The 16,564-nt window shown below is 42.2% G+C and overlaps 1 protein-coding gene across 2 annotated transcripts in view; it reads left to right on the top strand.

Annotated features, from left to right (window-relative positions):
* Hs2st1 (heparan sulfate 2-O-sulfotransferase 1) overlaps window positions 1-13,012 on the top strand; it is a 117,652-nt gene extending 104,640 nt beyond the window's left edge. Inside the window, exons 5-7 of one of the 2 annotated variants that reach the window (XM_057793951.1) lie at window positions 6,171-6,268; window positions 8,415-8,572; window positions 9,350-13,012. In XM_057793951.1, the coding sequence (XP_057649934.1) occupies window positions 6,171-6,268; window positions 8,415-8,572; window positions 9,350-9,576 (483 nt within the window). In that variant the 3' untranslated portion in view covers window positions 9,577-13,012. Of the gene's footprint in view, window positions 1-6,170; window positions 6,269-8,414; window positions 8,573-9,346 lie in introns of both variants that reach the window. The other variant, XM_057793950.1, reaches the window with a different exon arrangement.
* Window positions 13,013-16,564: the final 3,552 nt, after the last annotated feature.

Genomic DNA, 16,564 nt, shown 5'->3' with positions numbered 1-16,564 from the left:
ACTGAGTTAGTCATATTCTTTTCAAGGTTCCCAGGGCTAGAGAGATGGCTCAGTGGTTAAAAACACTTATGGAGGGCCCCAGTTTGGTTCCTAGTACCTATGCTGTGTAGTTTACAACTGTCTGTAACTTCAACTCCAGGGGATCAGATGCCTTCTCTTGGCCTCAGCAAACATGTGCAAGTGTGTGCAATGTGCATGTGTGGGTTGGTGCTCACGCCTGAGTGCGTAAGCACACACGTGTATACACACATCTTAAAGAAAAGTAAGAACCCCAGAGAACTTTTGTTTATGTAGCCATTTGTTAATATTTGCCAATGTAAGTAAGTGTCATCATTTACATAGAAAATTTTAGCCTTTTTATTTGGGGGGGGTCACATGCCAGAGGACAGCTGTGGGAGTTGATTCTCTCCTTTCACTGTGGGTTTCAGGGATCAAACTTTGGTCCTCAGTCTAGGGACAAGCACTTTCACCTGCTGAGCCATCTCACTAGCCAGAGAATGTCTTTAAATGGTCATTTTAGGAAACTGTCTCATGTTAACTAAGAATATTTTTATTTAAATAATCATCTTTCCAAAAAAAAAAGAGTGGCATCATTTTACATTTCAGAAAATCTTCCAATATCTAATTTAATAAAGATAGCCTTGTCTCTAGAATGAATTCCCTCAGCAATTTCAGTTTGGCTTTTCTTCAGCAATTTTATCTTTATATTGAATTCTATTGTCACATCTTGAATTGACTTCTTTATCTTATTCATTGTTTTTCTACATTTCAAGTATATCCATGTCTTTTTTAAAAGTTAATTGAATATGGTTATAATATTTAAAAAAATAAATAAAGGTAGCCTGATTTTCATATTTTTTTAATTCAGTCCAATCAGTTTTACTCCCCTCGTTTTGGATATCGTCTATAAAGAAATCCAGCTATATGCAAATAAGTATTTGGAAAAGAAAATTGTAATAGCCTTTCCCACAAATTGAGGCTATTTTTACTATGACGCTGAATTTGACAAGTGGAAGGTCCAGGTGTAGGATGTGAACCTTTCACAGTTAAAATTCATTGATATGTTTGATACTGTATATGAAATTGGCCTTTTAGTCAGGAAGTTTCCAGACTTACTGCATTGTTTCATACAGTTACATTGAGCTCCCAAGGGTTAATGCATTTTCATCATACAGTATCAAAAATTCGTATTTATTAACCCAGCTACAGACATTATCAGCAACAGCTTATAGGCTTATGGTGTCAAATACACATTTCTAAAATGTTATTTCTCACTTGGAAACTTAACTTTTACACAGGCTACTGTAGATTCCTCTGTCTGGAGATGGCCATTTATCCTGTGCACTTCCTGTAGATTGGAGGCTGTTTAAAGAGGTTGCAGCCTCTACTTAGTAGCATCTTCCAGACCTCAGATAGAGAGCTCACCCTGTCTCCAAGCATGACTGATGCCACCCGAGACCAGAGCAGCCTTCAGGCAAGGACACTCAGTTATTTCCTTTCAAGTGGCACAGTTGACTTGTTCTAAGGAAATATCACCAAATACAGGAGTGCAGCCATGGCAGACAAAAGAGCATGTCGTTGCTGAGTACAGCCATTCCTTGGGCCACCACGGGGCCACCTTTCCCCACTGGGAAAAGGGAAGGGAAAGCCATCTGTTTCCTTCTGAGCAGGTGACCCCAAAGTTGCCCACATTCCTTCTGCCTTGAGTCCATTAGCAAGCCCGCAGTGGAATGGCCACACTGACCCTGCAAGAGACGCTGACAGTTTGACCTATGGAGGATTTAGTTGGGGCGGTAACTTTAGTCTGCCTGAGTCCGATAGCAGATTTAAAGCTACTGCCTAAAAACAGATCTGAAGTTTTCTAAATTTTCTTTGCCTGAAAGACTAAAATACTTGAAGAACACAGGAACCAGGAGGATGCTAATTAAAGGATTGAGTTAAAATAGCCATCCGGTATGATTATTCAGTTTTAATTCAAATAGTATGCATGAAATCCCCAGAGTTGTCTGCATATAGTCTACATTGTATACATAGTAAATTATGGAGACTTTTAATATTACAGTCTCCTACCATGCTGCTTTCTTATACTTAAGCCAATCTGTTTAATGTCTTTGAATTTCACACACACGATCATATGCACACATTGACCAGTAGTGAAGATGGTGAGCTTATTTAGTAACTTACTTGTCTTCTGGCTTGCACTCTAGCCTGGTAGAGGCCTGAAGAAGCAGAGTCCTGAGCTATAGGGAACATGCCATGTGCTGGGCCTGTTAGAAATAGGCATGAAATCAGAAACTTCCTGACCTGTTGCACTTAGTTCCTTGAGCCACGTTCTTCATAAAAATTGGGGTCTAGGGGGCTGGAGAGATGGCTCAGTGGTTAAGAGCACTAACTGCTCTTCCAGAGGTCCTGAGTTCAATTCCCAGCAACCACATGGTGGCTCACAGCCATCTATAGTGAGATCTGGTGCCCTCTTCTGGCATGCAAGCAAACATGGAAGGAATGTTGTATACATAATAAATAAATAAATCTTAAAAAAAAAAATTGGGGTCTAATAGAGATAAGTGGAGAAATAACATGTGCTTGTTGCCCACCCTGTTTGATAAAGCCACTTTTTTAAAGTAAGCTTTGGTCAGGAAATCTAACTCAGAAGGCCTTGCTCTCTGTCCTGTTGCTGTAACAAAATGCCCTGATGAAAGTGACTTAAGGGGAAAGAGTTTTCTTGACTCACTGTTCTAGACCAGACCCATAAGCTCAGGGGACTGAAGGTAGCAGGGACTGGAAGCAGCTACTCAGTGTCTGTAGTCAGCTACAGAGAATAATTCATGCACTCATACTTGTTTTCAGCTCACTTTGTCTATTTTCAATAGGTAATATTTTCCCCGTTATGTTTCCTCCCTTGTACCTGTTCCCCTCCCTTTCAGTCCAGTCAGCAAGTCTTCTTACTTCAGTTATGTAGCAGAGAGAATCCCTCGTAAGAATAGCTACAAGTCAGCCTAATTTAAACACCTTTAATCCCAACACTTGGGAGGCAGAAGCTGGAAGATCTCTGTGAATTCAAGGCAGCCTGATCTACACAGTAAGATCGTGTCTAAAAACAAAAAAATTCTCACCCTCTTTCTTAGTTAGGGTTTCTGTTGCTGTGAAGAGACACCATGACCATGGCAGCTCTTATAAAGGAAAATATTTAATTGGGGCTCATTTAGAGTTTCAGACAGTCAGTTTGTTATTGTCATGTTGGGAAGCATGACAGCATGCAGGCAGACATAGTGCTGGAGAAGGATCTGAGAGTTCTACATGCTGATCAGCAGGCAGCAGGAAGTGAACTGGCTTGTTCTTCTGAGACCACAAAACCCGTCTCCACAGTGACACACTCCCTCCAACATGGTCACACCTTCTCCAACAAAGCCATATGGGCCAAGCATTCAAGCACATGAGAATGGAGGCCATATCTATCCAAACCAACACATTCTGTTCCTTGGCCCTCATGTGCTTGTCGCTATGACATAATACAAAGTGCATTGAGTCCACCTTCAAAAGTCTCCATAGTCTGTAACAGTCTCAGACTTATTTAAAAGTTCAAAGTCTCTTGTGAGACTCATGCACTGTCTTAACTATAGTCCCCTATAAAATCAAAATCAAAGCAGATCACATAGTTCCAACATACAATGGCACAGGATGTACATTACCATTCCAGAATGGAGGAAAGGGAGGGTGGTGCGGGCTAAATCCTGGACCAAAGCAAGATAGAAAACTCCAGACTCTATATCTCCATGTCTGATGTCGAAATGCTCTCCAGATCCTTTCAGATTTGCTGACTGCAACACCCTTCTTGGGCTGGGTTGACTCCCTGTCAGTAGCTCTCCTCAGCAGGTATCCCACGGCTCTGGCATCTCTAACATCTTGGACAATCCAGGCTTCAACTTCAGAGCTTCACACAGTGGCGTTTGTAGGCCTCCATTCAGGGACACCCCTGACACATGTCTGGCCTCACCAGCTTTTCTTAGTCCTTTCTTCTGCCTTCAGCTCTAAAGCCAGAACCTGTGGCTAAAGCTGCCAAGTTCTGCTGCTTGCTGGGGCTGGAACATGGCCCCGTTGTTCAATTATATCTTCTCTAGCTTTTTGTTTTTGATGATTTTCTTCACAGCCTGAACTTGGCTGTCCTAGACCTAACCTCACTCTGTAGACCAGGCTGGCCCCAAACACGGAGATGCACCAGCCTCTGCCTTCCCAGTGCTGGGATTAAAGGTGCGTGCTACAACACCTGGCTCCAAACTTCTTTAATTCCTTTTCATAAATTGGAAATTTAGCTGGGTAGGATCTTGCCCTGAGGTCACCACCCCCTTTATTCCATTTCTTAATCTGTTTATCTCCTTGAACACAGATTTATCTCCATTCTACTTTCTGGTGCCCCCTTTTTCCTCAGATTTACACTTTGTACTTTTCCTTGCTCAGCTTGCTCGCTTTTGCACAAGAGTAAACACTAGTAACCACACAACAGAGTCAGTAGCAGGCTGTTTTGAGATTTCCTCTGGCAACACAATCCAAAACTCTTCAGTTTAGCCTGAGGCGGACTTTTTCAGAAAAAGTCAAAAAGCAGCCACATTTTTCACAACAATCTCTAGGCCACACATTAATATTCTTCTCTGAAACATCTTGACCCAGCCCCCAACAGCTGACATCACTCTTACACCACTTGTCCCCACAGCTCTCACTAATAGGAGCACTTGAAGCATCCAGCTGCTTATCCAAACTCGCAGTCCACATTCCTCCAACAAAAGCATGGCCAGGCCTATGACAGCAGCACCCCAGTCCCTGGTTGGTACTTCTGTCTTATTAGCGTTTCTGTTGCTGTGAAGAGACACCAGGACCACAGCAACTCTTATAAAGGAAAGCATTTAGTTGAAGCTGGCTTACAGTTGCAGAGGTTTAGTCCATTATCGTCCACACCCTCACACAGTCCATCTAGGGAAATGCCTAAGTAATGTGGCCAAGGTCAAGGTTGTCCACTTAGACAAATTGCACACACGTAAAGAAAATTCAGGGAAGTGCTGGAGCGCTATCTCACCTATGACCTTGTCTCTCCTGCTCACCAGCACTTTGTCTTTATTACTTCTGCCATCCCCAATCACGGTCTTTGCAGTGATGCTGTGCACACACTGACTGACTGCCGACAGTTGTGTAGCTCCATACAGTGTGCTCTCAAATGCATTTGCACACGGCATGACCTTCTCAAGCTCTCACCATAGTTTAGGGCATGAGTGTAATGTAAAAACTACACGAAGCTTGTTATGGAGATAAAGGTGATGCATGCAGATGAGTGTGCTCCCTTCGTGAGAGCTGGTTATTAACAAGGCAATGGTAGAACTCGAAAATAGTAAATGACTTTCACCCAGAGGTGTAACTGGAAGGCTGGACCTTATGTAACCTTTGTTGGTAGAATCAGTTACCAAGGAAGAACATTCTAGTAAAGTCACAGCAATTTGGGGCACCATAAAGTAGTTAAGAACCTGTGGAGCAGACTATTATGGTATGGGTGGATGCTCCAAGTCAAACACAAGCAGGACTAGTGTGTTGGGAACACACCAGGAAGGCAGAACAACAAGTGGGGCCTTCGTGGTGTTTTTCACTAGGTGTCAGCGCTGACAGCTGCAGGGTGAACCATGGCTGTAAGCCTCCATCTGCTCTGAACCCGGGTCCTCTGCAAGAACAAGTGTTCTGACCACTGAACAGCTGTCCAGCCCTCACTTACCCACCTACTTGCACCCATTTACTCGGTAACTCGTTACATTAAAAGTTTGCGAGCTGGAGAGATGAGTCACTTTCCATGCCATGTGAAGACCTGCGCCCAGTTCTCTAGAACACATGTGAAGCTGGGCACAGAAGCACATCTGGATTTGCCATGCTCTGTGGTGAGATGGGAACTGAAGACAGGAACAGTCCCGAAATCTTGTGAGCCAGGTGCCTGACACTCTCTGCAGTTAACAAAGACCCCGTCTCAACCAGGACATAAGACAAGGACTGGCGCTCAGAGTTTCTGATGATTATACAGATACCATGGCACGTGCACGCCTACACTCTCAAAGACATAGATATAGAGATTAAAAATACGTCTTTTACCTTGAGACTTGGGTTTCTGGCTGACCGTGCTCTTTTTCTCTTTGCTGCAGACCTTCGATGAATGTGTGGCTGAGGGCGGCTCAGACTGCGCTCCAGAGAAGCTCTGGCTTCAGATCCCATTCTTCTGTGGCCACAGCTCAGAGTGCTGGTAGGAAAATAAGCTTAATTAAGGTGCTCATCTTCCATATCTGGGTAACCCACGTCTCACGAGCAGGAATGTTGTCGTCTACACATAAATTTCTTAAAAGATTCATTGTGTACACACCCTCACAGTGTGTTTTATCAAATGCAATTATTATTTTGGCTTTGGCCTTCTGTTTTGCTGTATTCCAGCAGAGACCTTAAAGGTAAGAGATCATTCCATAAACCTTATTTTATCCTAAACTTTCTGCTTCAAGTAGATCAAATAAAGCTAGTTAGTGGGCAGAGTATTTACCTGGTTTTATCGGTTTTTATTAAATATTTATTGTTTATTATGTATACAATAGTCTATCTGTGTGTATGCCAAAGACCAGAAGAGGGCACCAGACCTTATTGCAGATGGTTGTGAGCCACCATGTGGTTGCTGGGAATTGAACTCAGGACCTTTGGAAGAGCAGGCAATGCTCTTAACCACTGAGCCATCTCTCCAGCCCTCTGGTTTTATTGTTAAACTTATTTTGAGTTCAAGAGAATCTAACAACAGTCTTGTAAAGTAGAGTTCTATTTAGTCTGCTAGTGAACATGAAGTACAAAAGATTTTACTAACAACTTTCTCCAGAATGTTCTATTTTAAAATAATTGTACATATTTATTTATTCTAGTCAATCTTTTGTTTTGAGGCGTTGAGGATCAGATTTGGGGCTTTCACAGGCTGGGCGAATACTGGGTCACTGGCTGCCTACCCAGCTCCTCAGCTGGCCTCAGTTTGAGATTCTCCTGCCTCGGGTTCTCTGGTGTGGGGAATACAGACGTGTACTACCATAACTGGTTATTCAGTTGTTTTGATAGAGAATGCAGAAACAAAAAATCCATTCAAAATTAGTATTTTTTTACACTATACTAAGAAATTCAAAGGATTTCTTAATTATTTGAGCCTCAGAACTTGACATAAAGTTTAAGGTCCTGCTTGTAGACCAAAGTGTCATTGTTGAGGATGAATCAGAAGCATTGGAAAAGTGTCTGTTCAGGTTTTAGACATTTTCTCTGGAAAGGAACCCAGCCTATGGCCTAAATATGGCCGAGCACTTGCTCTTTGTGAATAAAGCTTTATTAGAACACAGCACTAATGATGGTGCGTTTACGTCTGCCGAGATAGCAGAATTCAATAATTGTGATTTAAACCACATAGCCTGCAAAGTGTAGAATATCTACTCTCTACCTGTCACAGAAAAAGTTTGCCAGCCTTGCTTTTGAATAATAAAAAGTATTGTTTAGTTGAGTTTTAATTAGAGAGGGTAGTTCATATATTTCATACACAATGAAATATTGGGGAGATCTTAGAAATCAACTAATCTACTTCCTCATCCTCTCCTTATGTTTCTTAGAGTCAGAATCTCTTGTAGTACAGGCTGGTCTTGAACTCTTGACCCTCCTGTCTTCGCTTCCAAATGCCAGGATGACAGAAATGTACTACCACACCCGGTTTCTTGGTCTGTGGTTCTTACTTTCTTCAAATAGTTGAGAAAACAAAACGTGAAGGCACCACCGCAGGTCACATTGGCACTTAAGATGCAGAGCTAGAGCAAAGCAGGAAGAACGTTAGTGCTAATTAGATCCCAGAGGTGTAGTCTGTGTCGGATGAAGCCTGTCGACGCATGAGCTGACACTGTAAACAAAGAGATTTTTGTAGAGCTGTTTCTTACTATTTTCTCTTTCTGGTATTTCAGAAAATACTAAAGTTTATGGAAAGAAAAGAAACAGAATTTACAAATTCAGATAAACACTAAATACAAATTGCTTCGCCTTTACCGTAGGGGCTCTCAGAATAGGCAAAGTTTTAGAGTAGTTTAAAGCATGAGTGTACACTAAGTCAGAAAAGAGAATATATATATAATAAGTGTGAATGTTTAAAATTGTCCTTAAAATGTGTTCATATTCAGAACCCTGTAGTAGAGTCTAAGTAACTGCATGGGAGCGGGAGCAGGATGCGGAAGGAAGTTGGAAACTGGTACCTCCCTAAGATGCTGTTGTAATGTCTGCTGTAGCTGTGGCTGCGTGTTCACCTAATTCCTCCATAACACGGAGGATCAGGAGCATGAGAACACTTAACCCATTTCACAACCCAGTGCTTAGTTCTTTTTCTGTGGTTTCAGGAATGTGGGAAGCAGATGGGCTATGGATCAAGCCAAGTATAACCTAGTTAATGAGTACTTCCTGGTGGGAGTGACTGAAGAGCTGGAGGACTTCATCATGTTACTCGAGGCCGCTTTGCCCCGGTTCTTCCGGGGTGCTACAGACCTGTATCGTACAGGTATGTACACAATAGGTTTCTTCTAAAGCAGATGCTAACTTGTCGACTCTATAATAAATTAGACTAGTGTTCTAGAATGGGCTCTGATGGGAATACTGAACACTTGAGCAGTCATTGTGCTGTGCCTCCCAGCCTTTGTGAGTCAGTCCTTTTAGTAATTCAGTGCATGCCGTCACTCAAAGTCTTCCTAGAGCTTACACCTGCCCAGTTCTCCATGATGGTAGAACTGAGTATAGTGATACATGTTTTACCATAGTTTTTAAATAAACAAAGGCCAGCAAGATGGCTCAACAAAGTGAAAGCTCTCGCTGCGTGAGCCTGATCTGAGTTAGACGCCCAGATCAGTAGAAGCCGAATCCAGGACCTGAGCCTCAGAACACTGTGACAGCCCCCACTCACCCAGCGTTGAGCCTCAGAACACTGTGAGTGACAGCCTCCACTCACCCAGTGTTGATCCTCAGAACACTGTGACAGCCTCCACTCACCGAGTGTTGATCCTCAGAACACTATGAGTAGCAGCCTCCACTCACCCAGCGTTGAGCCTGTGTTTTTTTGTGTGGACATTCCTTGCCTCTTTTAAGTCTTCACCCTCTACAAAGCAAGCCTCAGCTGATGTTGAGTTTCTGGTTTTTGTTGGGTTGTATTAATGTCAGAAAGCAGCGTGTTACTTGCCCTTCAGTGTGTTATGGTAACGTAAGCCATTTTTCAAGTAAAGGGGCATTGTCTGTGTGTATTCTATAAGAATTATTTATTTTCCTTATTTTCCATTGTAAGTAGGAAAGAAATCCCACCTTAGGAAAACCACAGAGAAGAAACTGCCCACCAAGCAAACCATTGCAAAGCTGCAGCAGTCTGACATCTGGAAAATGGAGAATGAGTTCTATGAGTTTGCCCTGGAGCAGTTCCAGTTCATCAGAGCCCACGCTGTCCGTGAGAAAGATGGAGACCTCTATATCCTGACACAGAACTTTTTCTATGAAAAGATTTACCCGAAGTCGAACTGAGTACAAGTGTGGCCAAAGCAGTCTTGAACCTGAACTGGGCTCCGTCATCACCTTGTCCTCAGCTCCCCACCTGCTTTGCTGATAACGTGTCCGAGCCCGTTCTCGTTGGGCTGAGCTAGGGAACAGACATGAATGTCAAGAAACTAGATGCTGAATGGGATGTCAGTGTTCTAAGGAGATTTTAAGTGTAAGGCATTGATTTTTTTTTTTGTTATTTTGTTTTTATTTCCGTGATAATTATAATCTCCTCCAGGTGAGGGAGATCTCACATCACCTAAAATATATACACCCATGCAAGTTGAATCAGGAGGCTGAATACCATTTCAGAAGAGGTTCTATGATTATCTTGCTTTTGATAAAGCCTTTTTTCACCTCTCTTTGGATGAAGATGAATCTGTTTGCCACTTCACCTTCTAGAGGTTTCTGTTGCACACCTCTGCTGGATAGTGCTAATAACTTTGCCATTATCTGATTTGTTTCTGTGAATTGGGTCTCACAAAGTTTATTGGAGTGTTTGATCATGGTTTCTCAGAACTATTTCTGCTATAGTTGGGTTTTCCCATATTTATGTAGGCTTTATATTTTGGATGATCATTAGTGTTAAAGAAATCAACTTAAAACCATGAATAACACTGTAAAAAAAAAAAAAGACAACGCTTAAGCAGTATTCCTGATGCCTGTCTCCCCAGTATCTAATATTGGGGTGCGATTTCTAAGAATGTTGGCATTATCTGAAGCTTTCTTAGGGATTTCCACATATTACTATCAAAAAGTGAGTTTAGTATTTGTTTCTCCATGAATCGTCTGTAACCCAGTACACTGAAGTGTCAGTGATCCCATATGGTGTGCGATCCGTTGGTGAGCTGTGATACGGTAGGATTTTCCTACTTCTGGACTTTTACCTGTAGACTATTTTTACTACGGTGCTTTATAATGTGTTTTAAAGCATTGCATTACAAAAGAAAAAAAGGAAAATGCTGTAAATATTGCATATTTTATGTATTTGGACCAAAAACTTACAAGTAAGCAGACAGAAGTGGTTTTGCACCAATTTTATTATGTCGAGTAAAGTCACCAGACCTACTATTCTTGTATTTCTCGTTTAACTTTACTGTTACGATGTCACTGAAATGAACTAACATAGCCTTGCAGTTTTGATAGAGAACATTACTCACCCCGAGCAGTAGCGATAACGAAGGGGTACTAGACAGCCTGAGCATTTCATCACTGGTTCCCGCTCTGTGTTGTCTAGCTGTGTGATGTTAGGCAAGTCACTTGGCCTCGCTCTGCCTCTGTTTCCTCATCTTGAGATTAGGGTACTACTAGCTGCTGTGTCTACCTCACAGGGCTGTTGTGAGGACTACGCCGGCATGGTGAGAGCACTTTGAAACTGTCCAGTGGTGTTTAAATGGAACTATCTCTAGCATATAGTTTCATACTTTCCATTCTTTTAACAACGAAAGGGAAAATCTACTTTTAAGCTTCATGAGAAAAAAAATCCTTTATCTTGGTGTGTTTGTGTTTGATAAATATCCTCTCCGTGTTTTATCTTCTGTGCTTCGGCAACTATTGAAATGTGAAACACCTGTGAACTCTAGCGACTCAGGATCTTAGCTGACGAGGAGCACGAAACTTCCTCACACTTGAAAGACGTCCCTGTTTTCATTTGACCTTGTTCAAAAATGGTGGCTGCTTTACACTTATGGTTTCTAAAGTATGCTTTGTAGAGTTAAATTTTCCATATTAATTCTTCACCTTCTCCCTCTGCAGAATCAGAATTCAGAGTCCTCTCAGCCAGACTTTTTAGAGGGGAGGTACTACTTGTATGTTTAAACTTTCCTGCACAGCACCTCATCAAACAAAGCATTTTCAACAGAAGGCTTTAAAGGTTATTTATTGTTTAATAAGAGGGGCAAAAAGCACTGCATCAGAAAGCACTTATAAAGACTAAAGGAATGACGTTGTCGCCCTGCCCACCAACACGAAAATGTTCAGAGAACATAGCAGCATTTTTTCCTTTCCTCCCTATCCCTCCTTCCCAGCCAAAGTTTCCAGGTAGCTGCTAAAAACAAAGTTTTTTATTTTTTATTTTTTTTCTTTCTCCCCGCTCCCCCAAAGCTAAAAAACTATTTTCAGGTATACATTTGGCTGTTGAGTAAATCTGAGGTTATTCTTGGGAGTCGTAGCATAAATCTCTTAGGTCATTAGGGTAACATGTAGTAAACTAGCCGGGGCGTTCCAGAAGCTGTTCTCGTAAAAGACTAGAGGGAATACGTCAGGCATCTGTCGCAGCCTCAGCTCTCAGTGCCGCAGGGAAACTTCACGGACAGTATAGAGACCGATGACCATGGCTGTAGCCCAGTTAAACTTTCGTTTACAAAGCAGACAGCATGAGTGTGGACATGAGCTGCAGCCCCTGCGCGGTGAGGAGTCACACGGGGAAGCCGTGGCTGTGTCTGACCCAAGTTCCCAGTGAGTTTTTCTACCACCCAGAGCTCCCAGATTCCGACCCAGGAACTGCGTTCTGCGTCAGTCTCACCTGTGGGGCCTTCCATTTTATGTCCATCGCTTCCAGGTGACCGCGTTTTCCTAATTTACCAGTTCAAAATTGGGACATTTCTTTTATCTCTTTTTGGAGTGAATGGGTTCAGAGTGTCCTTTCCAAGGACTGGGAAAAGGTGGATTTGCTTCTGTTTGATTCAGTTTAATCCGAGGAGTCTGAGTCCTTAGAGTATATAACTTTATAATCAAGTAAATAGAATCTCTGAATCGATGTGTATTTTTTAAACGTGGCAAATGTGCTTTTCCTTTTTTTAGCCTTTGTGTTTTTTCAGTAATTTGACCATAGGGAGATTGTTTTTATATGATAGTAAAACAAACTAACAGATTTGAATTTTGAAGATAATGTATATGTGTACATGTATCTCTATATCTGTGTTTATTTCCTACAAGACAAGAGGTAGCTTTGTGTTGAGCTTGTACCAACTGTTTTCTTATTGCTGGGAAATGATAACTGTTGATAAATCATTGTGTTTTAAATGTTGTGGGAGGATATATTTGGTTTTTACCAGCTTTATTCTGTAAAGTGTCACTTAAATATATCTGATAGCAACACTTGAAGACCTGCATGGAAGCTGCTTTTGTGTCCCCAGTACAGTCCTATGGTCCCTAACCTCCTGCTTCTGGACTCCCGATGACTGGATTCAAATTATCAAACCCACAAAACTATACATTGCAGACTTTTTAAATGCTGAGCTTTACTTTCTATCCAGAAAACTCAGCTAATGCCTATAATTTGAACTATTGATCTTCCTCATTATATGTCCTGTTGGGAATTCGTAAAATTGTCAGCTCCATCAGGGAATTTAACAAAGTATTTTGATGTTATATTTGCATAGCTAGATACAAAGTAGTTTTTAGATGACAATTCTTTTTTAATAAAAGGAAATTTTCTAAAAATCTGAAAGCACTAGAGAGCTTAACTGAAGTCCAGCTCCCTAATATATAGCTGGTGTTTTAATTTATGTTGGAATTGTGCTCAGAGATCGTCTGGGTAAGTTACCTTGCCAGCTTTTCCGGCCATCGTTTTCAGCCATTGCTGTGGTCTCGGGAGCCTTTATTATAGGACTCTGGTACCTAAGCCATCTGTGAGACTTGGTTTAGGAGGGTCACATGCTTCTGCGTCATTGTTTTAATGCAGGTGCTGCTAAGTCTTTGCATCCATGCTCTGCAGGCAGAGTTGTTGTCTGCGAGGCAAACTGCTCTTGGACAGTCTCCTGAGAGGGGAGCCACCTTGGCTCCTCAGGAATCTCCTGGAGCAGGGATTTGACGAATTGGGTGTCATTTGGTCAGATTCATACTTTAAGGTTATATGATGTGGCGACCTTTGCAGTGCTGTCTATGAAATAGACCCTGATGGTTCCGATCTGTTAGAAATGAATTCTAGTGCTCATGTGACACACATGTGTAAATGTGTGTGAGCATCTGTAAATCAGTGTTGAGTGCATTTTAATGAAGCAGACCAGGTAGATTTTGACTTCAGTTAATCAGCGCCTACCCACCCCCAACTTTCCAACTTGAAACCATTTTGTCATATCTCTTGGAGAGATGACCCCCTTTCCCTAGGCATTCTTGCGGCTCTCTGCTGTTGAAGTGTCTCAGCCCCCTACCTGGAGCAAAAGCTATCAGCTGTGGGGAGGGGGTGTGGCTTGGTGTCCTGACTAAATATTTTCTGCTGCTGCATTGATGGTGATTGACAGTTTCCAGGGTGACTTGGTGTTCAGTGTCACCTGAGATCTCAGATATTGTCACCAGGAAGTCCTGCATCACCACCACTCTGCAGTACTTTCTCAGTCTAATTCTTGACAGGTTTTTATGTGTTTTGACTTATTGCCTTTGTGTTTATTAGTCATTGGTGTTGATATTTCCTATAGGAAATTTATAAGGTTTATTTAGGTATATAGTTAACAAGAGAAAAAAGTAAAATAAGGCAGGCTGTTCAGATGAGAGGAGATGGGTGGGTATGTGAATCTGGTCAGCTCTTGTGGAAGTCTCTTCAGGCATGACATGGCTGTCACATCTTGAAAACATGAGTGCCACCTCAAGAGACCCTCACAAGTTCAAGCATTTTGGGTTTTTTGTTTGTTTGTTTTTTAAAGTTTATTAGTTTTAGCAAGGCATAGTGGCACACACCTTTATCCCAGCATTTGGGAGGTAGAGACAGGTTCTGAGTTTCCTGGTCTATCGAGTAAGTTCTAGGACATCCAGGACTACATAGTGAGATCCTGTCTTGAAAAAATCGAAACCAAAAACTAAAAGATATATTAATTTTGTCTGGTATGGTGGTGTATGACTTTAGTTCCCTTTAATCCCAGCTCTTGGGAAGCAGAGGCAGGTGGAGCTCTGAGAGTTCAAGGCCACCCTGGTCTACATAGAGAATTTCAGAACAGCCAAGGTTGTGTAGTAAGATTTAGGCAGAATTTCTGTGTGTTTCTCTAGCCAGTTCCCAAATAATCACACAGAGACTTAAGACTTAAATTAACCCCTTTCTATTAATCTTTGTGCTGCCCACCTCATGTACATACTTCCCATCCTGTTCACTCTGCCTCATGCTGGGTGTCTCCTGACCACTCCTCAGACTCCACCCTTCTTCCCAGGGTCCTTCTTAATTTTGCTTTCCTGCCCAATATCTTCCTGCCCAGCTGTAGGGCCAATCAGCTCTTTATTAACCAATAAGAGTAATTCATTTTTACAGTATACAAAGATTGCTCCACAGCAGTAAGACATTTTACGTATGGTATTTTGCCTGAATGTGTGTATGTATGTGCACCTTGTGTATGCCTGATGCCCACAAAGACCAGAAGAGGACATCAGGGCCCCTGGCTCTTTGAGTGCTGGCAACTGAACCAGTGTCCTGAAAGAACAACTGCATTTAACTCCTAAGCCATCTCTCCAGCCCCAATACCTTTCCTTTAAATAAGAAATAATAAGACTTCTTTGTTTTCTTTTGTGCATGTGTCTGTATGTCAGCACGTGCGTGCGTGCATGTGTACGTGTCTGTGTGTGCTTCTGTGCCCGAGGAGAGAGCATCAGGTCCCCTGGAACTGAAGTTTACAGGTAGTTCTAAGCTGCCATGTGGGGCCTGGGGATTGAGCTTGGATCATCTGCAAGAACAGCACGTGCTGTTAACCCCTCATCCATCGCTCCAGTCCCAAGGTCACACTTTGAATATAACTTCTTGGAGGGAATGAGGAGAGGGTAACTAGAGCCTTGCCTGAGAGTCTGACCTCTCCCTCTTTCTTATATTTCCTCACCCCAGCTGTATGTAGTCTTGGGACATGGTAGGACACATGGGACATAGAGTGTTACCTGCAGGGGGAACCCAGACTCTACAGTCCGTGTTGGGGTTGGACTTTTAGCTGGTACTACTGTTTGTTGGTCTCCCAGGTTCCTGTAAGTAAGCTCAATGAACCCATTGGTTCACCAAGACCTCTCTTGGATCTGGAGTTTCAACTCCAAAGCAATCTCACTGGTGAGCAGGCTTCTCCCCTTGTTACCAAGTCAACTTAGAATATATGCTAATGGGTGTTAAAATATGGTTAGAATCATGGAGAACCAATGTGCAAAAAAAGAAAAGAGAAAGAAAAGGTACCTAACAGTTCAAATGTTGATTTCACAAACATGAGTTGACCTAACTGGCTATTTCATGTCGCATCCCTACGTTTCAAAGCGTGTGTGGCAGTGACAGTCAGTTTGTAAATATTGTGTTGAATCTGAAGTTTCTCTTGATAATGTAGCCAGATTGGGCCATAAGAAATGTAGAGTATTTTTGAAGTTTTAGATATTCTATACTGTTCATGTTTTTAGGCTTCTGTTAATATTGACTAGCTGAAAAAAGGGGGAAAAATGCTAGGTAACCAACCTCACCAGTAATTTCATTTGAAGTAGGCCAAGCCTTCTGAAAATGGCTGAGAGGGAATAAATGGCATACTGTTCAAATACGAGTAACCAGGGACTTATTTTTCCCCTTTAAAGTAATTTCAAGTTCTCCCGGGAATTAGTAAATTAGGTCTCTTGGCATAGCATGATAATCTGATCAGAATGTGGAGACTCTAAGCAGTGGAACTCAGGCTGTCAGTCCGTCCTGGGCCGTTTAGAGGAGGCTGTGATAGTAAACCCTCTCATACTTACTCTGTTTCTGTCATCATTTCGTCTTGGGGCTCTTTAAAGAACCCCGAAGACAGGAGCAGTTTAAACGCCAGCCGGTTATGTTTTGCTCCTACACACTGACGACTCCATGCATGGTCATTGAAAGGCAGATGCAAACCCAGATGGAATTAGATGCCCTCTCTGCTGCAAGCCTGCAGTCAGACAGTCTGTGATGTTTGATATGGATCTTCTGAGTGGACAAGATGAGATTAGATTGGTCTCTCTGGGAGCCAGCCCTATTCATTTTGCAAGAAAGTTCTGTTGGAGGCCCGAGGACTGC

The sequence above is a fragment of the Chionomys nivalis genome, chromosome 18 (assembly GCF_950005125.1).
Source record: "Chionomys nivalis chromosome 18, mChiNiv1.1, whole genome shotgun sequence".
NCBI lineage: Eukaryota > Metazoa > Chordata > Mammalia > Rodentia > Cricetidae > Chionomys > Chionomys nivalis.
The sequence above is the reverse complement of the archived record's forward strand: the minus strand, read 5'-3'. Positions and strand labels throughout refer to the sequence as shown.